This window comes from Neodiprion virginianus, chromosome 1, assembly GCF_021901495.1.
Source record: "Neodiprion virginianus isolate iyNeoVirg1 chromosome 1, iyNeoVirg1.1, whole genome shotgun sequence".
Lineage (NCBI taxonomy): Eukaryota > Metazoa > Arthropoda > Insecta > Hymenoptera > Diprionidae > Neodiprion > Neodiprion virginianus.
The window spans coordinates 14,455,192-14,481,327 of NC_060877.1; the positions used below are offsets into that span (position 1 = coordinate 14,455,192).

Sequence of the window (26,136 nt, forward strand, 5' to 3'; positions counted from 1 at the left end):
AAATACCATTGCTATATTCACGAAAAGAACAACGTTTGTTTTTTTCTTTTCCTTCTCACCCCCTTTGCATCACTCTTGTCGTAACAGATTACTTCTGAATAACAATTCTTAATTATTAGGATAATTGTTCCAAGTTCAGTTATCTTGACCGCGTTTCCAATCGAATCGGTAATTAAGCTTAGTAATCAATCGTCACTGACGCCATCATTCACCATGACGCTCGTGAGCCTCGAGATTCCAGAGTAAGCTGTCATTTTTGGCCTCGCTCCACTAACGTTGTGCGTATGTGGGGGGCATGCACACTGCGTGCCTCGGATTGTGATCTTTGAACAGATATTGCCTGTATAAAGTGTCAATTTTTAACTCATCAAAAATAGACATCAGAAAGTGACCCTTTCATGCCTGTGCTGGTACAAAAATAACACGTCGTCCTGGACTTGGTGACATCGGTTGATTTCAATATTGTTTCCTAGAAGAATGTGTACTCCTTACGAGGCACAACCTCACATCTGCAGCCTTTGCGCTAGATCTCTTTGCCTAACTTAATCCGCATTCAAGCTCTTGAAGCCGTTAGACATTTCGTTCAACAATATAACTTACCCATACATATCTGTTCTTATGAGCTTCAAAGGCTGCACGGGTCCATTGTAGCGCCAAAAGACTTTGTCAGCATTTACCTCAGCAAAAACAAATCTGCTGTCGTAAGGACGCATCACTTCGCCCTTTTTGACGGCTGCAACAGATGCCGGACCGCATCGATAAGCATCCTCACTGAGTTCTTGTGGTGTTGCGTCGATAGCTTGCCAGCCCCCACACTCTGGTGTCAAGTCGGGCCTAGACATCCATACTTCGTTCCATACATGGTAGTTCCTATATCGAGAGAAAATTTTTTGTGATTATTCTTTATCTCTATCACCTTTGCAGTGACTGTACACGCTTTCAGCTCACCATATGGAGTCATTGTTCATTTCTTCCATTACTTTACCCTCAGCGTCAATAAAACAATCAACAGTGAGACTGCCTTGAGTGTCGTGAGCACTCGAGTAATTGGTCACTGGACGACAAGGGATCCCTAAGGCACGACACACCGTTGTTAGTACTCCGGAAAATACCCAACACTGACCATACTTGACAGGATTTTTTGTCGTATAATATTCCTGAAGAATCTTTTGCGATCCCATCCATTTTGTTGGGGCTGTTCCTCCACCAAAATCGTTTGACCAGTTACCCATCACTGCTCCATTATCATCTGGTGAGTTAATCTAATAATTTAAAAAAGACATTTATATCATTCGGAAGCGTAATTCAATTTTTTATAACACCTGCTCAGAAAGTTCGATTTTTGAAGCCTATGAAGAGTGCGTAAGGTTCTCCATTTCCGTACAGTGCGGAAAAACAATGTTGGTGGACTTACAAAATTGGAATGCTCTATTTTTTACACTATACGACTTTTTTGACCTATGTGCACTTTCGAATCATTCAATTTCACGCACTATGTCATTAGACGTAAATGGACACTAAACTGCGAGTAAACTAATCCTAATTTTACACCCTTTCAGTGGCACTTTTAGTGGTCCTTAAATGAAACTTTCACGTATTTGTTGCCAAATGGTATGTTTTTTTATAAGTGCGGTAATTATGACCAAGGTAATCTGGGCGCACGTGTCACATCCTACATTCCTAACGCTCCTGAATATTATACTCGTTTAGCATCATCTACTTCATTTCATGTATTGATATACTCTTTTTATATATTTACGACCTTTATAATGTCATTTCAAGTCGTTCTTATATTTCACTCTAAATCTTATTGTCAGTATGAATTGTATGCTTACGGCCTTCATCATCTCTTGAACGATTTGGAAAACACTGATTTTTGTTTATGTTAACCCTACAACTAAACATTATCAACGGCAGTCCGAACCCAAACAGGGTTACGTGCACGTACGTACCAGAAGGATCACACCAGGGAACGAGTGGTATCTTTTCAATGTTGCAAGTCAACGTGTAACAGTTTATATACGCGCCTGCCTAACTCCAAGTACAACTTGACAAAGTTAGTAGGTAAGCCCACAGGTGAAGCCTTCACCTTGGCGGTTACTTTGACGATTTTTGACTTGATGATTTCTCACCCACCTTCCTTCATGCCGACTGAACGATAGAGACGAACCTGACTAGACCATATGGAGTGCACTCTCCAAAAACTAAAAACGTTTATTAAATCCACGCTTGTTCCTGAATTTTAATTTTCGTCATCATAAAACAAAAATAACTAGTTTGCAAACAAACAGACTCGAGATACAGCTAACGTATAACTGACAGTTAGATCTAAAGTTAGACGGAGATTATTTGCTAGATGTCGCTAGCGTTTCGACTGAGCCGCATGGAGGGGCGTAATCGCTACTGAATCAAAGATGAAACTTGTAGTATTTTATGTTTACTGTATGCCTTATCATTTATTTATTTACATATATATATATATACAACATCTTATTGATGATTTGGTTGCCATGCAATGGAAGGTTTTGTGGTGATCCACTTTAATTGTGGTGGAGGCAGCCGCTGAGAAGTGCAGTTGCGATGTGGTGTGGTGATCGGTTGGCGGATGACGATCCTCTCGGTTGATCGTGGGTTTCGATGATTCCCATTCGCTGTCTGATGGTGCGGATAGCATGCCACTAGTTGCTCGTGGGGGCGTGGTCTGTGTCGCGACGGTGATGAGCGCAGTTGGTGACGCCTTCAGCGGTGACAGCAATGATTGTATGCTGCGGCTGTACCGTGGCTAGGTGAACCGTGCTCGTCTGATGTCCCAGAGTGACTGTAATACGCTGAGTGGCCTTGTGAGAGGCCTTGGCGAGAACTCGATCGGATTTAGAATCCAGGGAGCTGGTGGATTGCGGGAGCATGTCCCTTCGACTACGCTGGCTGGAGCGTACGTGGAGGTGCCAGTGATACAGTGAATCAAAACCTCATGCACGTGCCGCGTAGTAAAACCTTTTATTTTTTAATTAGGGTCTGCTTGGGCAATAATGTCTCAAGGCTAAAATAGGTCATCTTTGTATTGCAACGTTAAACTGCTGTTATTCTTAGTTGAGGACGTCCGGTTGACACTATGGCGCAAATCCCTAATTTAATAAATACCCTGAATTTACATAAATAATAGCAAAAAGATACTCGTTAGGCGTCAGATGCTTCAGCAATTTAAGAACAATTAGAGAATCCGTGTAATGACTAGCTAGGCTCAGGTACTCGCACGAACTGGTAAAGTGACGGTATTCAAAGGTAGCCACCGATAGTTAAAAAAATAAATACATAAACTTAGGTCAAAGAATTCGACCGGTCAATGAGTCGTATATTGTAGATTGAGTTTCGAGTCAGTCAGGTTAGCTTACAAAAGTTAATAATAATTCACCAAGTTTATTTTACTAATCGACAACAATTAATAAGTCGAACAATGGTAGGTCACGGGATTTTAGGTAGAATAAAGTCAAACAATAGCTTTCAACGAAAGATGACAGTTATCAGAGAATATGAGACGTAGATCGGTACAATCGACATAATACAAAAATCTATATAACACTAGACGTTGCTGCGCGACGTGATTTTACCCAATTTTCTAAGAACGATGCTACGATAATTATTAGTTCGTTAATTTAAAGCGAGAGTGTATGAACTTTATTGGAAATCGGTAGTTGTTGAAATTGACGATAGCTCGGAACAGTAGTGACAACAGAATAAGACAGAACTTGTGGTAGATAGTGATTGGCAAGACAGATTAACGTTAATTAATAATTCACAAAATTCAGTAGCTTAAGGGGGTTGTCTAGTGCAAATGCTGTTTTTTAAAGGTCTTCCAGGTATTCTTTCACACAGAGCATTTAAATTAAATTTTTCATAATTTTTACATTATATTTATCGACATTTGAACAAATTTTGTACATTTTTTGAACATGAAATATTGATTTTAACCTAATGTATACTGCCTGATAGAGACGTATGTAAAACAAAATGTACTTGAATACAGACATGAATCCGGCTGATCTGCTAATCTGAAATCAAAAAAACAAACAGTCCAGTGTATTTAGAATTTTGATCTAGGAAAAAATCCCTCCGAGCGGAAAATTGATGTTGATTTACCTTTCGTGGTTCGAAATAAGAGTTCAAACGTCCCTTGTAATCAGTTGTAGGCTAACCTTTTTACAATACTGAAAAGGGTCCATTTTTCGGTTTTTTGACCATATCTCTGTCCCTATCGATATGATGAATACAATGTTCCTGATGATTTGATGATACCATTTTACTATCGAAAAATGACAAAATCGTCTACGCAAGAAGTTACTTACAGTTTTTACGTATAGGAAATAGTTTTTACGAAATCTCGACAGGAAAGTCATGAGTCATGAAAATACTAGTGTCCATGGCTAAATCCATACTGTTTTCAATTTCGGGTCTAGAAGACGAGAAATGGACTAATTCACTTCTTACGGGGTGAATAATAGCATACTTATCACAATGAGCGGCTGTCGATGAATGCATCCACGCACAGCCGTGATGTTATTACGGCCTATTTTGGGTTCGTAACCCGTCGACTACATGCACGTACGAAGAATCCGAGAAAAGAAAGTTACATCAAGTAGTTAAATGTTTGCGAGTAAACTTGATTTTTTGTTAAAGACATGCCGAGTGCAATAAAAAGACGTGACGGAGGAATAAGGGAGAGAGTTCTTCCAGATGTTTCCGAATGAGTAAAGACAAAGTCTGGAAGATATAACATGTCTTCCTTTGGGAAAACATTCGATGAGAGTAGCGAATTGAATTTTTAAGAAATGATGGAAACATATCAGGAAGAGGGTATACAGTCGTATACATCGAATTTTACAATGATATTTTTGTTTGTGTATTGCCTAGATGTTAATGGGCGTTTGAGCGAATGAGTATACATTTTCAATACATAATATAAAGAATTCATAACAAAATTTTATAAATTTGGTGACATTGTATATGGTATAATATTGTACATATGCAACTTATTTTGGAGTGACATGTTATACGTATGATTTTTGAATGTATAAAATTGTTAGCTCGATTTTTCACTTACATATGATGCGAATACTTTGATAATATCTGTGCACGCATTACATAAGGAGTGAAATCTCTACAATATTGGTAAGAGGCCATTCGTTAATTACGTAATGGTCACAAGGGGGAGGGGGGTTCAAAAAATCTCTACATGCCCTTATCTTGGGGGGGGGGGGTAAAAACTTATTCTTACATGTCGAAATTTATCATTAGAAATCTACTTCCATTTCAATGCCGAATGGCCTTTTTTCATTCTATAATAAACAATTGGATTTACAACTTATTTTACAATTTTTTATTGCTTATTGTAATTTAAAATTTCGAAATGTTCATGTTAATCCATTTTCAATTTTGTAAATAAAAATTATAGTACATTCTTCCCGTTTATTGATATTATTTTAATTATTCAGAAAAACTAGATAGAATCATACGTAAGATAGGGAGGGAGATTTCGAGAAATCTTTTGTGCTCTTACATGGGGGAAGGGGGGGTCAAAAATTGCTGAAATCGTCCTTAGATAATTAAGGAATGGCCCCTAATAAGATATAATAATTTTATGCAATTCCGTGAATATTATTAAGAAAGAACGCAAACAAAATTGCAATGTTGCGTCTTACAATTAGCTTACAATTATTTTATACGTATACATGTATTATATGTATACCGGGACGATCTCTAGAAACGATACAGTCAATGCGCATGTGCTAAATAATTCAATCTCATTGGTCGGTGAAATCGCTCCGCGGCGATCTTTTCGTTTGCTGAGCAGGGGACGAACGTACACTAAATGAGACTAGACTCAAGAGCTGTAAATCTCTCGCGCATAAAACCGCGGATTGTGGTTATGTTGCTGTTTATTTTTACGTAGCGTGAATTGTCTAAGAAGAATAGTATCGTTCAGCAATACCGTGGTCGATATCGGAAAATATATAACCGACGCAACAAAGAATTCAACGGAAGAGCAAATATCAAATGATACAGAAATTAGATATTTTTTATTAAAAGAAAATATCTGAAACATAATGTGAAATGTCATTAACAAGTGGGAGTCTGGACAAACAGAGGTAGGTAAGTAAAAACAACGTTTGTTGTTAACAGATTCTTTATTTACATAAAATTAAAAATGGGTCTCATTAACGATTTATGTTTTGTGCATTTTATTGGAAATTAGTTGTATCCAAAAACACCAAAAGTTCCAGTCTGATAATGATAGCTTCTAATATTTTCAGGTACGAAATAATTCATCGTCAAAGCGGGACTAAATTTGTCAGGCATGGAAACATGTAGGTAAATTTCTAATTACGTGATCTTTGACTATTACAATAGTTTAAGATGAATAAAATTCGTTTTTTTCAGTAGGCTCGAAGTTTGAACTGAGTTTTACCTGATGGTCAAAACGTTTAGGGGGCAAGGATCCTGGTTTCTCGAGCGGTGCAATCATTATAACCATCGAACCTGGTTTTTCCGTCAGACATCAGGTGCCAGAGTGAATTTCATCAGGCCATCGCCACCTTCTTATTATCAGTTGAGGCAAAATTGAAGAGCGGGATACACTACAGATTATAATGGTTGAATATCCCATCACTTTACTTTGATCGAGCCAATAGCGATAAGTTTGTTACCTAACCGTTGCTGCCAATTTATTCTACCGAGGAATCATTCTGTGCACCATTGTAATTCAAGCATTGTTATTGACCAGCATTGTTTTTCAAACTTTATACCATTTAATTTGGTATCTTATTTTGAAGCTTACTTTTACTCTCTTTGGCATTAAATTCAAATAAATAGTTTTTCAAGTCCTCAATTAGATTGTAGGGTTGAATTTTGCTAGGTAAACTGAATCAATCTGAATCTAGAATTGTTAAATAATTTGAGTTAAAAATGTCTTCAAATTTAATCTTGGTTGACGGTGTCAGCTGGCTAGCTAGTTGCACGATAACTTAAAACCAAATTTAATTTTACACTCTTTATAGGGTCGGGTCCTACGCTAAGACTGAGAGCTTGTGAATCTCCATTTACCGCAATTATTTCTTCGTTCCATGTTAGCATTGTCTGGAGCAAAAAACATTTTCATTTTGAGATTGGAAATGGAACCTGAAATGCAGAAGTTATTCAGTAGCACAAATTGAAAACCTAGAATTTTTTAATGGTTCCTGGAACAAAGGGACTCTTTCCAAATATTCTTCTTACAAGGTGATGTTCGGAGGACTATGAACAAGATATTGTATCGGATTACATTATTTGGAAAAAAATCTTCATGAACTTCGTTAAAAATTAGATATTCATTTATTTTGATGGAACAAGGGGCACGATCTTGAATCCGATAAGTCAATATCCTCGTAATAATGTTCTGACATTACTCTAAAACGTGATTGTCCTTGAAGGTAATTGTGACGTTGAGGCGCAGTTTGAGAAAGTTGATTTTCAACTTGTGTCACAGGATGTGATCTACGTTCCTGCGTGCTACGCTTCTGATTAAATTTTTTTTTGTTTCGAACCGCACTAACATGAAATAAAGAAACCATTTCAATGCGTCTAATATCACTTGAATTTTCAATTTGAGTATTAGGTTACCTTCATTCATTCAATCGAACATCTTTGAAAATTTGCGAATTGAACTCTGTTAATCATTGGAAAATCTTTAATAGTAGTAGCAATAATTTATTGATCGGAAAAAATACATTGACTATCGACTATTTGTAAATTTCGTTGAACTATTTTCGAGAAAAAAAGATTCACAGTTCCGTTACAGATGGTGAGATATTTAAATTTCGCGCTCGGTTTAATGTCTCATTTTCAAAAGCGATAAAATTCAATATTACCGCCTGAAATCATAAGAGAGTAAGGAAGTTGCTTAGTTGCTTGAAAGTGGCGATGATCTTTGTACGTGTGATAAATTGAATAGGCATATAACAGTGAATATTAGAGATGTAATTATTTTGACCGTATCAACTGTTGATAGAAAAAAATTTCATTGTTATTTCTAATGTACGAAATAATAAAAGTGATCAAATAAAGTGTTCCCACCTACCTGCTGCGTTTCTTCCAAGCACTCAACATTCAAACAGATTTCTCATTTCAGTCTAATAAAGCTAATTTTCAAAGAGCATTAGCATCAACTTTCCGAGTCACTACCTCGACTGTTTGAGATTCTAACCTCAAAAATTCGTATGAACTACATCGCCGCCAGAAACAGAGTTCGGAGTGGCCAGCCTGCCCGAGCAGCCGATAAAACTCGCGCATGCACATTGTATACATAGTTTCAAGAGATTGTCCCGGTATATGTCGAGGATGACGAAATAATGAAGTTGCTGTCCGTCGTTGTCTAATATTGCTCCGAAGGGCGGCTGTTTTCAAAAGGAGGAACGAAGATTTAGTAAACAAGCAAGCCCGGAATTGAATCGACTTGTCGATCAATTATTTTAATATTCAATTCTCTTTCAAAGTTTTGTTAAATGAAGTTTCAAGTTCTGCCTTGTTAATAAACGGTGGTCCAAAATAAGTTCAACACGCCAAGCACGTAATTCGAGAGTGTTATCTGGTCTTTCTCTGACATATACATATATATTATTTTTCTAATGCATATGTAATGGTACTGAAGTGAACATAATTGAATAAGTATTTCATAATTGACACGAGTCAGAAATGTGTTATAATATAGGGTTGATAGATATAGAAAAGAAATCGTCGAGAAGGCACAGAATAACATCTTCACGGGGCTTTTAAAGAAGCGCTGTGCATCGCGATAACGTGGAGAGCCAAAACTCGTATATCGCTGAAGCGAGCGCAACGAAACCTGGGCAAATAATGCCTTATTTTGGCAAAAAGTGGAGCGACTTTTTGTTTTTTCAAAACTTTGAAATAAAAAATTACAGATCGGTTATCACTCACCGGAATTGGGAAAATTTTCTCAGTCACACCATTTTTGGATCATACCATGCGATATAATGCCACTCGACGCTAATGAAACACGCACTTCAAGCCCAGTCCCATAAGATTTGATTGTAAAATGACGAAATGGCAGCTGATCTGGTTTTTGATCACAAAGAACATCGAAATTTTAATTTGGTGACATTTCTTACTGATATTACATGCATGCCGGTAATGCATGTGTGTAATGTCGGTAAAAAATTACCGACATACGTGTAAGGTCGATAATAAATGTCGCCAAAAATGAGATGTCGGTGTTCTTTGTGATCGAAAACCAAATCAGCTACCATTTCGTTATTTTGCAATCAAATCTTACGGGACTGGGCTCAAAGTGCGTGTTTCATCGGCGTCGAGTGGCATCATAGCAAATAGTTCGATCCATTCAGTGCAAGTGTGGAAATTTTCTCAAACTGTGTGAGTGGTAACCGATCTGTAATTTTTTGTCAAAATTTTGAAGAAATCAAAAGTCGCTCCACTTTTTGCCAAAATAAGGCATCAGTTGCTCAAGTGTTGTTGCGATCGCTTCAGCTATGTAGGAGTTTTTACTCTCTGCGTTTTCGAGATGTACAGCGCTTCTTCAAAAGCACCTTAAGGAGATAACGGTTTAACAAGCAAATATTCATATTATGGCTGCAGATTATTGCGGCAAAATAAGGCATTGAAAGGAATTAAGATTGCTGATATGGTAGGGGCTTAGCGCCAGATTTTGAGGGAGTCGAAACTGGCGTCAATGCTTTGGTCGAAGGGCAGCTTACGTGGGAGCTGTCGTGGCTTACACTTTCCTAGTTTCGTCATTATAATTTCCGATTGAGCTCGAAGCGAGGATGAAGAGCGAGTAGACGGATCGTTGGGGAATGGTCCAATTTGTAAGTGGGGGTAGAAAATGTCATGGCGAGTAGTAGGGATTTGGAGTTTCACGCGACGCAAGTAAAGATTATGTCGTGTTTTCTGAATTTGCAGTAAGAGTACAGCTCTGAGACTGTGCTCAATAACGATAACTTGTACCAGACGGAAACGCAGTGACGCAATGACGATTCCATCACAGTAAAGGCAGGTGGTGCACGTTACATCGAGTGCGATAGTTTGGTTTCGTCAGCTGAGCATTTCGATATGTCGTCCAGAGCAGCAATATGCAAGGATACGAGACGTAATACGACGCGTTCGCGGGTGAAGTGATAATATACGGTTGTTTAGTATATTTAATTTCGGTCACTGTCTTCAACTGCCCATTTTAGTTTATTCAAATAAACGATTTTAGCTTTATGGGGGGTGATGAAAATTTCAGCATTGACAGCATCAATTATACGTTTAATTGTGTACACTCCTTTATGGTGATCGTCTAATTAAGTTAGGGTTTCATTCAGTAGAGAGAATTTTTGACCTGTTTCAAAATTGTGTATGTAGTCACATTCTTGTCCCAATACATCTTGGAAAGATGCTTAGCGTATTTGAGATTAGTAGTTATAACAAGGAGAGTTCTGGATAGAAACAACTTCTTTACCGACCAAGCCGACCAATCCGCCTATACGTGCATCCCAGATGCAAACCCTTGAAAGTTACCCCCAGTCTCGTAAGATAAAACGTGCTCTGCCAACCGTTCGTCGGTAAGAAAATCTCCCAAATGACCATTATCGTCGGTAAAAAATCCTCCAAATGACAATAATTGTCGGTAAAAAATCCTCCAAATGACCATGATCGTCGGTAAGAAATGCCTGAAATTGCCGTGGTGTTACCCCTAGTGGGATAAATTGTGCTCTTTTTCGGTAAAAAAAATCATGCTCATCGAGCGGGATCGATAACTGGATTACCGAGCGCACTCCGTGAATCCTCAGGCGTTCGAGCGGACCCCGTGGATCTTCGAACGTTCGACCGAGAATCCTGGCATGTGTCAGGTTTTGAGAGCTTCCAGAAGGTTTAAGAAGATTCTCAAGGCCTTGAACGAATCTAGACTGACAAACAATTTGTCCGACGTGTTTCGGCTCGACGGTGAGCGGCATGCGGTCCAAGGATTTCGGTGCGACGTTGAATTCTGAAAGATCCACTCTAATCTTGAACGAATTTGGGACAAACAATTCTCGGAATCGTCCGACGAAAACAATACTCGGAATCGTCCGACGTGTTTCGACTCGACGGTGAGCGGCATGCGGTCACAGGATTTCGGTGCGACGTTGAATTCTGAAAGACCCGCTCTGGCCTTGAATGAATCTTAGACAAACAATTTTCGGAATCGTCCGACGAAAACAATACTCGGAATCGTCCAACGAGTTTCAACCTGACGGCGAGCGGCCTGCCGACGACGGATTGCGATGCGACGTCGAATGCTGGAAGGTTCTGAAATTTGTATGCGGCTGCTTCGACTCTGAACGAATGTAGGCTGACAAACAATGCGTTCGACAAGTTTCGACTTAACGGCCAGCGGTCCGGGATCGTGAGTAAGAGCTTCTTCGACCCTGACAGATTCTCGGAATCTTCCGACGAAAACAATATTCGGAATCGTCCGACGAGTTTCGACTTGACGGTGAGCGGCCTGCGGACAACGGATTGCGGTGGACGTTGAATTCTGGAAAGTTCTGAAATAAACTCTTAACTAGCAGGACAGAGGTTCTGAATTAACGGTTGACATTGACGATGCAGAATATTTTATTGAAAAAAACAACGTAAGATTACAAGTTTACATGAATTTAATAATGTTGATATATGAGTGTAATTGCATGTTTTTTACTCAACGGTATCGTACCAATGCTTTACGCAATGAGAATGAATAACTGTTCGAGTAGATACCGATTGTCTTGTGTGTTTGAGTAAAAAATTCGCAGTAACAATACGTTTTGAGCTGCACAGTTTGGACGCAATATAGCATGATGCGTACAGTTTGAATTCGTGTCTGATATTTTATTCAATTTCTAAAACGACGGACAACCCAAATCCATCAAATCAACGACTTCAACTTTTTCACCCAGAATTTTCTGCAGCCAACTTTTCTCCTCAAAACCTTTTACGTGAACTGTTGAAGCATTACGCAGCGACATACATTCGATGGTGAAGTCGAGCTTCTCGAAAGGTAAATCACCACCTTCCCAGGATAGTCCATGATAATTCCGTGACAGCCACAAATTTTCGCTTTTGAATGGAGCGAATAAATAATTCCAATCGTACGGAGGTTCGAAGAGAAAAATTGACGGGTTGGTGTCTTCGTCCAGTGACACAACTGCCAACTCTCTTGGTGTAAAACCGGGACCCGGTCTTCTGAATCCTTGTACGTCGACTATGAACTCCATCGTGACAAATACTGAATCGATTGTCACAACGTTTAAGGTTTTTATACCAATTTCCTCACCCCACCACTCAGCGGGTTATATTCAATTATACGATCATGTAAAATCAAGCAGTAGGCAGATGTACTAGTAGGAAAGTTATTCTTCGCCTCAAATTCGATACGAATATCTACCGGTTCGGATTTCGGAGCCTCGTTTTGTTTCGAACAGTCGATGGAAATCAAAGGTTCGTACTGTAGAAATTCGCTCTTCCTCAACAGAGGCTCAGGTTCTTTGCCGTAATAGGTGACTTGAAAGTTTGCGTACATGTCGTACAGTAATGCAAAGCGATTGTGACTCATGTCCAAGTTCAGGTTACCGTACAGATAATACTCGAAATTCAAGAAGAGCTTGCCGTCAGTAATGTTACAGTGACCAAGATGACTGGCATTTTTGCCGGGTTTGTTTTTTCGATTCGTTTGAAAACCGAGCATGACGAATCGCGGTTTTTCCAAATGAGTGGACGTTTTCACAGTCCAAACGTGTTTCGTGGTTACCGGTAGCAAAGGATATTCTTACAACTCCCAACTGCGGAAGCTCATGGAGACTGGTGTATCTTTTTCAATGAAATTCAACAGTGCGATTTTTCGTTGATCCGAGGGCTTCACATAGGGTTCTAACCATTCCACCTGATCGATCACGATTCTAAAGTCTTCATCTGAATTTTGAACGATGGCATTTAAATCACTTTTTGATCTTGTAAGAATCAGCTCGTGCTTCGCGTTAACGATGATCTTGCGACAGTCTTCAGCGAAGCCTAATATCATGCTCCAGGGAATAAATACGTCAAAGTTGCCATCGACATCAGTTAATTTTTTCGTTTCCTGAACATCGAGCCATCCAGCATTTTCCATAAGTCAACTTTGACCAGGGTTGAGCGAAGCGAAACCTTTCAGCAAGCTGGTCAGACCAACGTTTTTACATTTATCAATCTCTACAGCGTTTAGTTCGTACCGTACATCTTCGAACAAATGACAGATGGCGTTATTGACTAAAGTTGTGATTGCTGCTGCAGTGCCGTCCGATTTGAGCAATTTTCCAGAGATATGCAGCGAACTCTTGCTCAGTAATACGCATAAATCATAATGCTGAACGGTGATACGAATCTCATCGCTGTTATTGAGAGTTGACGATGCGTACGGTTTGTGTGCGTGTATTTCTTGGTGGGCGATTGATTCGTCAAATACGACAGGTGTTTGAATGCTTAAGATTTTCGCCTCCATCGTACGTAGCATACAACGAAACAGCAGAATCGCAGTTTGATTGGTCGAAAATTCCTTTTCCAAAAGGTGTCAGCTTTAGACCCAAAGGTATCAGGAACTCCACGTTTCGACGTGTTAGCGGTTCGGGAATCGATCGATGACTGACTTGATCGGGACATGCTGACTGACTAATATAACTCTTTTTGACCAATCTGTTATATTCAATAACCATCTTTCATTGCGATTTGATGTGCAGTCTCACAGTTATAACTCCTCCGCGAAAATTAACCAGATCTCCGTCTTGATTCACTAACCGAAGCTGTACGTGATCTATGGTCTTGACGGTAATCGGAAGGTAAATGACGTGCGACGGCACTTCCACGATCTTATATCCCGGTGGAACAATAGGGAAAAATTCGTGAATAGTATGCACTTTATGTCCATTGACGTAGGCGCCTGTTGTAATGCTGCATTCGACTCGCAACGCGTTGACCTTGAGAATAGTTACAGGCATATCCGAATGGTGAGTTTGGTTAGCTGCCAATACGCGCGGTGTAAATCCGAGAATCTGACCAATAGAATCGTCAGGTTCTGAATTTACGACATGGTTACATTCGATTTCGCTGCATAACGTATTGTTGTTAGGCTTTATGCTGATTTCAATGTTGGTATTTTTTAACATGTCTTGAACATACTTTTTAATATCCTCAATTTCGTAGCTACCAGTGGATATAGTGACTACCATTTCGGCTACGTATATTTTATTGTGACCGACATCAACGTTGGGAATGGAATTGAAGGTTAGCAGTTCAACGAGACCGAGAACATAATTTTTGTTCAGAGCTAGTTCGATCGGAGGAAAATATTGCGCTTCGAAAATCGAAGACGTTCCCGATATCGTTAATGTAAACGAATCATCCATGACTACAAGTGCTCGACTGACGTTATGAAATTACGTGTCATGTTTATATAGCTCATCGCTTAGAAATTTCAGACACAAGTGTCCGCAATCGAGTGTACCGTAATCCTGATACCTTTCGTCGTTGTACTTAACGCTACCAATACCGAAATATTTCACGAGGTCTAACGGAGGTTGAAGATGACCGAAACTGTCGAAATAAACTACATCGCTGCCGCGTTTCTTATATGCAAGCCAGTGTGTCCCAGGGCCATCTTTATCGGCGAGATTGACTATAGCTGTCTTGTTTTTATGCGGTCCGGTTTTGGGCATTTCGTTGCGCATAAAGACACCTCGGAAGTATGGAATTTTTATGATTTTTGCATACTTCAGCAAATCCCAGTTGGTCAACGCTCGGCGTGGCAGCTTTACATTAAGTTTTTTGAAAGATGAAGACCGAAACCCTTTTTATAAGGTTTGAGATGGAGACCTTTATCTAAGGCGATCGCTTCCATCGTTTTGTTATGCCGTCTGCTCTCCTCCAATTCTCGTTTAGCCGCGCTCGCATCGTTTACATCCTTTGCTATACCCGCAGCACCTCCCGCTAACGCACCCGTAGCGCTGAGACCGGCAAAAATAGGTATGAGAAAAAGCAGAAATCCGCCAACTTTTGAGGGTACCGGTAGAACGCGCGGTGATCGCACATTATGGTTACCACCTTCTTTTTTCACAGCTTCTCGAGCATCTTTGAGTGCAGACTTGATGCTCGTTTTCGCGTCGGAGCTCCGAATCATAGACTGTTTTGCCGCTCGTTTGATTTTGTTCAAGGAGACGTTCTTTGGTTTTCGACACCCCATGCCTCACTTTGTTTTCACCTTCATCGTGTTAGCTACAGCCCAAGCGGCTGCCTTCTCACCCAAATTTGTGTCCTTTGCGAGAACCCGTTTCCAGGCTTTTACGGCTAATATTTTATCCGCAACGCTTCTAGCTTCAAGGTTCTCACGATTTTTCGAATACGCTATATCGTGTTCCTTACACGCTGCATCGAGAGGATTGATACCGGAATCGCCTCTCGCGAGTCTTTCCGTCAACTTCGTATCAGGACCGCAGTGTTGGTAACCGCGGACATGCAACTCGATCGGGAGTTTGTTGATAATGCTATTTACCAAATCTTTCCCACTTGATCGCTTTTTTGAGGATCGCTTACGATCACGTGTGTGCACAATCCTGTCCGCACTGCGACTGAGAGAAAGTTGTTATAAGCGATGCATTTATAGAGAATCCAGCCAGTCACGTTCGAGATGAGGTTCGAGACACAATCGACCAAGCTGCCCGTGATGAATTTTGAAAAATTTACGGAGCAGAGTACAAAACGGAAAAAACGTCATGGCGAATTGTTGCCGAGTAGTGTACGTGCGGTATTCTGCGGACCATCTCATTGTGGCAAAACCAACGCATTGTTTGCGCTTATAACGCATCCCAACGGTTTGAGGTTCGAAAACCTGTACGTTCACTCAAAATCTCTCAATCAACCGAAATGCAAGTTTCTGAGTCAAGTGCTCGAAAATGTCGACGGTGTTGAGTATTACCGAAGATATAAATTTGATGAACCGGTGAATTCGAAAAATTAACGACGGAACCAGGAATCGAACCTGATGTCTAGAGATGCTTGACCGGAGCCTTACTCCACTAGACCACCTAGCCGCCCTGTCTCTTAAGCACCCGATGTAAGAATGTATGTAAGGAATGTTGACATGTTGGAATTTTACGCTTCTGATGGAAAGTACGTAAGACGGTCGAAAACCGTCTAATAATTCAAATGCGGATTGAGTATTACCCCTTTAACGAGCATGAGGACGTCATTGCACCGAACGAGACGCAAGATAACTCCATCATGATGTTCGATGACGTAGCGTGCGAGAAGCAGGATAACATACGCGCGTACTTTTGTATGGGTAGACATCACGATGTAGACTGTTTCTATCTTTGTCAGACGTACGCTCGAATCCCTGAGCATCTCGTGCGCGACAACACCAACTTGCTGGTATTATTCAAACAAGACGAGATGAATCTGAGACATGTGTACAATGATCATGTAAACACCGATATGTCGTACGTAGAGATTGAAGACTTGTGTGCGGCATGCTGGAACAGTGACAAATATGGGTTCGTAGTGATCGACAAGGATAGAGAGCTCGGTAATGGTCGGTATAGAAGGGGATTTGACAATTTTATAAACATGACAAAAGAAAAAAATACACGATCTTCGAAGGCGACGAAACGGTAGCTTTCCAGATCTAGTTGTGTCAACATGCAGGAAATTCGTAACGAAAAAGAAGTCTTGCATCGTATCGCTCGAGTGAGTAATGCGATTCGTCGTAAGCACAGAATCCTCAAGACAAGAAAAGAGTCGCTGCAGGAAACAATGAAGGATGTCTTCAAACTTGTGGTAACCCCGCTGCAGGAATGAGTCAATGTTTCTCGAGGCACGAAACTTGTCAAGGAAGAGGTGACGGAAGAACTCAAAACTGAAACGAAGGATGAGCCGAAGAACGAAATGGAAGCAGAAGATTCTTTTGCAACTGCAGAGGAAGAGGATCAAACTGTCACGGAATCGTCAGTGAGATCAGAAAATAAATATCTTGAGATGCTCAACGATAAACAAAGACAGCACGAGTTGGATACCGTGTACGGGGTACGGAGTCTTTCTACTGCCGGGCTGATGGTTGGTGATTCACCTATAAGCTTCGAGCGCGATTTTGTTCGCATAGGCGGCACGCTCTATCCAAAAACTCAGGGACTGCTGGAGCCGCTGTTTAAAAAGATGCCCAACAGCGCTCACATTACCCGTAATGACAAGGAGAATTACAGAAATATCCTTCTCGCAACAAATGCTCACAGAAAGTACTATAGCGCCACTGAGCCTATCCGAAACTCTCAGAGCGCCAAATTTAAGCATTTAATTGCTGAGCTGCTCAATATTTCTACGTCAGGCAAAGGCGTATTACCATCGTCACAGATCTCGAAACGTACGGGCAAAGGTGTTCTGCTACCTCAGGCTTGGGTTAATCGACAAGGTGTTGAAACAGATTATATTTTCTGGGACGACGCTAACGAGCTGGTGGAACGTCTTCGGTTGCTTATGGCATGTCATCACGAGCGGCTGGGAATACAAGTCACTACAATGAAATTATGTCGATTCTGGAAGCACTCCGGAAAGCCGGAATCATTTATTAGCCAATTCTCGTCGACTCCGCAATCATTTACGAGATGAGCGTCGACGTGTTTGGACGTCAGCTGAATAAAAACACAGCTGCGAGCACTCGCGGTCCTCCGGGTGTCGGGTTTCAGATAACAGCGGATGGGCATTACGATATACGGAACAAGAGACTGTGCAATGTCGCAGATCCCGCAGAGTCGAACAATGCTGTAACTTTAAAAGCCTTAAGACGAAAATTCAACCTGCTGCAAAAACACATCGACAACCTTGATCAAATGATCAAAGCTTCAGAGATCACCATGGAGAAAGCTTTCGATACCTTCTACACAGACTTTGAAAAAGGCAGAGACCTGTCGATTCGAAACGCAGAAATCATTTCCAAATTGGACACCAGACTAAGAGCGTTGGAACATGAACGAGGAAAAGCAAGCACTGGTGACGGAACTGCATAAGCCTGCACGCCGGAATTACCCGCGTCGACGTGTAGATGTGCGCGGCATCGACGAGACCTGGCAGGCGGATCTTGTTGATACGACGTCGTACGTTGGACAAAACTAAGGCTACAAGTACATGCTCACAGTCATTGATATCTTTTCAAAGTATGCGTGGGCTATACCAATAAAGAGCAAGTCTGGAGATGATGTTACGAAGGCAATGGAATCTGTGCTTGTCCAAGGACGGGAACCGAAAAATTTACACGTCGACAGAGATACGGAATTTTACAACTCGAAATTTGAATCACTTGTGACACGCTACGCAATCAAACTTTACTCCACGTACAGTAATTTAAAGACTTCGATCTGTGAACGTTTCAATCGGACGCTGAAAGGTAAAATGTGGACACGGTTCAGCATGCAAGGAAGCTACAAGTGGCTCGATATCTTATCTGATTTGGTTTCGGCTTACAACAACGCCAAACACTGAACCATAAGAATGAAACCGTCGGATGTCACCGTTGCAAACGAGAGGCTGTTATTACGTCAGGCGTACGAAGGGCTTCGAGCGATACCTACCGTATTGGCAAAGTTAAAATCCGGCGACAAAGTTCGAATCAGTAAATTCAAAAATGTCTTCGAGAAAGGTTACACTCCCAATTGGACGACTGAAATATTCACGATAATTCGAGTGGAAAATACTCATCCTGTGACGTACATGCTCAAAGACTACCGAGATCAACCCATCGCTGGTGGTTTCTAGGAACAAGAGCTCCTCAAGGTTGAACATCCGGATACCTATCTGGTGGAGAAAGCGCTCAAGAAGCGTGGAAGAAAAATATATGTTAAATGTTTAGGTTTTGACAACACACACAAGAGTTGGAAAAACAAATCGGACATGTAACATTTGAATGAATGAATTTTTTTGTAAATAACGTATGTGTCTCTTTATTTTATACCCGATACATAACAAGTATGCATCTTTATTTTTCAGACATTCGACAGACATATGCATCGTTGTACAATTTTTTATATTTCGGAGCGTTCTTATTCACCATCCTACATGATAATATTTTATACATCATGGTACAGTTATAAATTAAGTCCTACATAGATTATGATACTGTAATTACAAAGCTAAGGTGCAGGCTTGTAACCCCACGGAAGCGTGTCGGTTGTATTTTGGAACACGATCCGCTTGTCGTCATTCCAGCTCAGTGCCACTTTCTGCTGTTTTACAGTGGATACCTCGTGCTTTCGACTTAATATCAAATGCTGGTTTGTGGAAAAATTTTCACGTTTCAACGCACGTTCCAAATAATCGTTGAAAGTTATTTTTCTCAGTGCTGATCCTCCAACACCTTTGGCACGTTTATTGTCTTTACCATCTGTCAAGACTCGGAATGCGTACAATTTTGCTCTTAATCCTACAAATTCCAACATTATTTTCCCATTATTTTTGTCTTTCATCGAGCCGAGAACTTTTTTGTTCGCTCGAGGCATTCCATACGCGTTACCAAGCGGATAATCAGACATATTGAATTTATGCAAGTCCTCCTTCATATGTTCGTATACCGGGACAATCTCTTGAAACTATACATATAATGCGCATGCGCGAGTTTTATCGGCTGCTCGGACAGACTGGCCACTCCAAGTTTCAGCTGTCAAACTCTGCTTCTGGCGGCGATGTAGTTCATACGAAATTTTGAGGTTAGAATCTCAAACAGTCGAGGTAGTGACCCGGAAAGTTGATGCTAATGCTCTGTGAAAATTGGCTTTATTCGACTGAAATGAGAAATCTGTTTAAATGTTGGGTGCTTGGAAGAAACGCAGCAGGTGGGTGGGAACATTTTATTTGATCATTTTTATTATTTCGTACATCAGAAATAACAATGAAATTTTTTTTTTATCAACAGGTGATACGGCCAAAATAATTACATCTCAAATATTCACTGTTATCTGCCTATTGAATTTATCACACTTACAAAGATCATCGCCACTTTCAAGCAACTAAGCAACTTTCTCACTCTCTTGTGATTTTAGGTGGTAATATTCAATTTTATCACTTTTGAAAATGAGACATTAAACCGAGCGTTCAAGAAATTTAAATATCTCATTATCTGTAACAGAATGGTGAATCTTTTTTTTTTCTCGAAAATAGTTCAACAAAATTTACAAATAGTCGATAGTCAATGTATTTTTTCCGATCAATAAATTATTGCTACTACTATTAAAAATTTTCTAACGATTATCAGAGTTCATTTCGCAAATTTTCAATGATGTTCGATTAAATAAATGAAGGGAACCTAATACTCAAATTGAAAATTCAAGTAACATCAGATTTATTAAAATGATTTCTGTATTTCATGTTAGTGCGGTTCGAAACAAATAAAATCTAATCGGAAGCATAGAAACCAGGAACGTATATCACATCCTATGACACAAGTTGAAAATCAACTTTCTCAAAATGCGCCTTAACGTCACAATTACCTTCAAGGACAATCATGTTTTAGAGTAATGTCAGAAAATTATTACGAGGATATTGACTTATCGGATTCAAGATTGTGTCCCTCATTCCATCAAAATAAATGAATATCTAATTTTTAACGAAGTTCATGAAGATTTTTTTCCAAATAATGTAATCCGATACAATATCTTGTTCATAGTCCTCCGAACATCACCTTGCAACAAGGATATTTGGAAAGAGTCCCTTTGTTGCAGGAACCATTATAAAATTCTTGGTTTTCAATTCGTGCTACTGAATAACTTCTGCGTTTCAGATTCCATTTCCAATCTCAAAATGTGATTTTTTTTGCTCCAGACAATGCTCATATGAAATGCAGAAACAATTACGCTAAATGGAGATTCACAAGCTTTCAGTCTTAGCGTAAGACCCTATAAAGAGTGTAAAATTGAATTTGGTTTTAAGTTATCGTGCAACTAGCTAACCTGATGACACCGTCAACTAAGATTAAATTTAAAGACATTTTTAACTAGAGTTATTTAACAATTCTAGATTCAGATTGATTCAGTTTGCCTAGTAAAATTCAACCCTACAATCTAATTAAGGACTTAAAAAACTATTTATCTGAATTTAATGCCAAAGAGAGTAAAAGTAAGCTTCAAAATAAGATACCAAATTAAATGGTATAAAGTTTGAAAAACAATGCTGGTCAATAATAATGCTTGAATTGCAATGGTGCACAGAATGATTCCTCGGTAGAATGAATTGGTAGCAACGGTCAAGTAACAAACTTATCGCTATTGGCTCGATCAAAGTGAAATGATGGGATATTCAGCCATTATCATCTGTAGTATATCCCGCTCTTCAATTTTGCCTCAACTGATGTTAAGAAGGTGGCGATGGCCTGATGAAATTCACTCTGGTACCTGATGTCTGACGGAACAACCAGGTTCGATGGTTATAATGATTGCACCGCTCGAGAAACCAGGATCCTTGCCACCTAAACGTTTTGACCATCAGGTAAGGCATAATTTTCCTCGTGTTAATCAAAGTTTAAACTTTGAGCCTGCTGAAAAAAAAACTAATTTTATCATTGAATCCATGTTAAAATATTGTGATAGTCAAAGATGACGTAATCAGAAATTTACCTACATGCTTCCATGCCTGACAAATTTAGTCCCGCTTTGACGATGAATTATTTCGTACCTGAAAATATTAGAAGCCATCATTATCAGACAGGATCTTTTGGTATTTTTTGATACAACTAATTTCCAATAAAATGCACAAAACATAAATCGTTAATGAGACGCATTTTCAATTTTATGTAAATAAAGAAACTGTTCACAATAAACTTTGTTTTTACTTGCCTACCTCTGTTTGTCCAGACTCCCACTTGTTCATGACATTTCACATTGAATTTCAGATTTCTTCTTTCAATTAATAACACCCAATTTCTGTATCATTTGATATTTGCTTTTCCGTTAAATTCTTTATTGCGTCGGTTGGATATCTTCCGATATCGACCGCGGTATTGCCGAACCATACTGTTCTTCTTAAAAAATTCACGTTACGTAAAAATAAACAGCAGCATAACCTCAATCCACGGCTTTACGCGCGAGAGATTTACAGCTTCAGTTTCATTTTGTGTATGTTGGCGCTCTGCTCAGCAAACGAAAACATCGCCGCAGAGCGATTTCATCGACCAATGAGATTGAATTATTTGGCGCATGCGCATTGTATGTATAGTTTCAAGAGATTGTCCCGGTATGTCAGGGACGGTAAAGTTGTAAATCAAACTGTCGGTATCCGTATACATTGATTTTGCTCGGTGGCCAAATTTCTGCTTAATATAATTATAATTAAAATCATAGATGTATGTTTTAGACAGATCCAGGATGGAAAAACCTGCATACAATGGTTTATTCAACTTGACTTCCGTCTTACTCATTTCGACGATAATCATCTCTTTGTCGAAAACGGTGCAGCTGTGAAAATTAGGCTTTGCTATGGTAGCTATAGCACCGTACCGTCCATCCCATTCGGTGACCAATCGAACATCTCTGTACTTTCGCACGTTTTCCATTGTTTTGCCAAAAACTGCGTGGTTCATCAGTTTGTAAAAATTTTCCTCGAATTCGTTGTGAGATTTTTTCCGCAAATCGGTATTCAAATCTATATATTTTCTGAGCCACGGGGTTTGCCTGAATTTGAGAACTCTGTGAATTTTGAGTAATTTGAAGCCTAATTGTGAGCATTGTTTCAAAACGCTGTAGAGAACAACGTGGTTTTTCTTGGAAAATAGCGTAGGCGTCAATTTTGGCTGTTTATTGTTCGAAATCGGAGGTACATTGTGCTCCGGACAGAACGGTAAATCTTCATGAGTTTCATGCAGTTCCGCAGGATATTCCAAATCTACCTCGAGCATGTAACCAAACTCCGCATCGTCCGAGATGGTAAGAACGTCGCATTGTCTGAAGTCTGATCCCCATTCGAAGGAACTGTATGGCAGAGCAAAGCTTATAGCAGCACCGTACAAATTATCAACTTGAAAGTACATGAGATAAGATCCTCCGACCTCAGGATCGAATTCCTCTCCCATATATCTATTATTGGCCTTTGCGTATCTGTTCGAACACTGTGACACACCACCTCGAATACTTTTTTCGATAAACATAACCATGTCTATATCGGTGAGAAGCTCGAGTTCGATGCCTGAACATTTTAACATTGCATCAAACGACACACCGGGCGCTGTGTAGTAATGTAATGGGTCCAGTTTGTACGTCGTCCAACAATTCTGTCGAAAATTTTGAAAAACGTCAGCCAGTAAAAACACGTCCGTCTGTAAATACAAGTCCGAATACTCTCCCAAAGTTTGAACGTTAAAAGTTTGCCATTCGTCGCACGCGTGTGCGTAGTCGTCGTCTGATATATTCCGGTCATTCAATTTTGAATAAAACTGTTCTTTGGCTGGTAACTGTTTCTCCTCGAGCTTCTCCCAACTGTCTATGTATTCGTACGGGAAGACACCTTTCCTTGTCAATAACCGAAATTTGTTCAAGCTACTGCAGAATTTACGTGTTATTGTTTTTTGACAATCGTCCAGATACGATGATAATTTATAGAGGCTGCTAGGCATGAAACGGTACGAATCTATGAAACGGAAGGTTACATCCGTTCCCTTAACGAATTTAGTAGAGGAAATGTACTTTTATTCATTAACAGGTAATAGTTCAACAGTACCTTCGAATGACGTTGCCAGGGCTTTGATCAGAAAATGCGAATCGTAACCCGACAAATTGTGGAATATCACTGGGATAGTGTGCGATTTTTGGTAATTTAGATTACAGCTGCGGTGAGCCGCACCACGGTACTTTCCCGTGAAACGACAGTGATCCGGATGTTTCACGTCTGTGGGTGTAAACGGTTTTTCACAAATATGAGGGACCGCCGATAAATCAAATTCGTTGATCTGATTGAAATTTAGTGGTTCCATCGGTACAACAGTCTTGTAGTATCCCTATAACTAATGCGCATATTCCTTCAACTCATTCACAAACCATTGGATGCAAGTTTCTCCGCGATTAATTTTGAATTTTGAAAGCGAATCGTTAAACGCACAATGCAGATAGTAAGCTGTACTATACGGAAGATGCTTCTGATAAATTGTTTTATTTTTCCCAAAACTTTCATGTGTGGGCTGCAGTAAACCTTCTAGATCTGCGTAAACGCAGAATGGAACTGTTTCTTTGTGCTTGAAATTTTTGAATTTCAGTATTTTTTCCTCATCTGTAGGTCGACTAACTTTGGTTTTGTTGAAATTCATGCAATCTACATTGTGCTTGAACAAACACCTTTCATATTGAAAGTGTGATAGACACATATCGCACAACCAAGTACGACCATTACGTTCAGAAATTTGGGAACTTGTCGACCGCGATAAATTCCGAATCCATGCAAAATGATGTGTTACATTCTTTTCAATATTTTCCATACCATCATCATCATCTTCATCGTCGTTTGCAGACTCTATTAAAAAGATGGATTGTAGGCTTATCAGACTTGTTTCGGCTTAAATAAATGGGTACAATTTCACTGCGCTTTTGTTTTTCCGTACTATCTATACCATAAACGTTAATTGAAAGTTTGTTAAGTTTCTCAGATTTTGGAATCTGGTCTAAAGACATTGGAAAATGCAAACCGTCGTATTGTAGCACTGAGCTGAAATGTGGATATGAAGTAATTTCATTGGGATTTGTGTTGTTGGTCGGAAAGAGGGCTGCGGTGACCGACCATAGAAAGCAATATGAGTCGCTGTTGCGGATGTTGACGACAGCCTTCTTATCTTGAATATCTTTGGGTAGTGGTGTGTATGTGAACACACCGCCTCGCAGTGGCACGTACTTGTTGATATTCACAGTCAAATTGATTATTTCAGTCAGCGACCAACCAGAGTCTCTCTCTTGAAAATCTTCCACCTTGGCCAACACTTTTTGCTTTACGTTCTTTTCGAACCACCCGTGTATGCCAGCTGGCTGGAGGATGATTTGGTTTCTGGTGTTAAAATATTTCATTTCCTCAACAAGTTCAGCGTTTTTCGTTACATTGAATTCACAACACAAGACACAGTTTGCTTTTAAACTTCCCACTTTTCTCCAGTCTGGCAACGACAAGGTGTTTCGCATCTTCCAAAAACCTGTTCAAATCTTTACGCCGCAGATTGATAATGGCTCCCGTTCGAATTCGGCTCTCTAAAGCTGTCTCCAAATCTAGCCACCGTACTCGATCGCTTCTTCGTCGGCTTCGTAATCCGTCACCCACTTTTTGAAATTGTTCAAATATGACTGTCAACGATTTCAGAATTCCAATTGTAGTCAAAATTCTTGTCTTCTCCCTGATCGTTGAGGCGTTGTTGCGTAAGATTTTATTCAAAAGCCTGATATTTTGGGTTCCGAATCGAATCCATTTTGCAATCTTTGCCGGTGACGATTTTTCAGATAAAATCTTGAACGCCGTTTCCATGATTTGTATTAATTTCAAACACTTTTCGGAATCCGTGTTTCTTCTTCTTTCGATCATGCACTTGACAAAGATAGAGTTGCAAAGCTTGCTCTAGAATGACCGCTCTACGCTGACACGGTCCCTTTTATGGGTAAACACCGACGTGACGCACACATTACCGAAAATTCGGGAACAACCGTATGCAATATTCTTGAGCGAAAAAAATTTCAAGATATTACTCGAACGAACCTGCAGCGCATGCAGCGCAAGGCAGTTCTTGGAACTTGGCGAAGAAGTTTCGCACGCCTCATGTACGAGAGAGAGCTATGAGAGTGAACTAATCGCTAGAGTTACGCATGGAACTGTGATAGGCTTAGTAGATATCGTTCACCGAGAGCGTTACGGGGATGTTTTACGGTGCCAGTTTCACGATTTCGAGGTCTACGCACTAGTGCAGTAGGACAGAGTGAGAAGGATATATCCTGCAAACGTAACAGACAAGTGTCAACCACTTTATGATTTGGTATTAGTTTAATCGTGAACCAAAAACATATGAAGTTGAGTAAGTGCAATAGTGAATAGCGTGAAACTACG

At 39.9% G+C, this 26,136-nt stretch overlaps 1 protein-coding gene across 2 annotated transcripts in view; it reads right to left on the minus strand.

Annotated features, from left to right (window-relative positions):
* LOC124299423 (annulin) overlaps positions 1–26,136 on the minus strand; it is a 424,310-nt gene that overhangs the window by 143,991 nt on the left and 254,183 nt on the right. For both annotated transcript variants that reach the window (XM_046752645.1, XM_046752736.1), the window contains exons 5-6: positions 949–1,262; positions 601–870 (exon numbers count right to left, since the gene is read on the minus strand). In XM_046752645.1, coding sequence (XP_046608601.1) covers positions 601–870; positions 949–1,262 — 584 coding nt within the window. The remainder of the gene's footprint in view (positions 1–600; positions 871–948; positions 1,263–26,136) is intronic.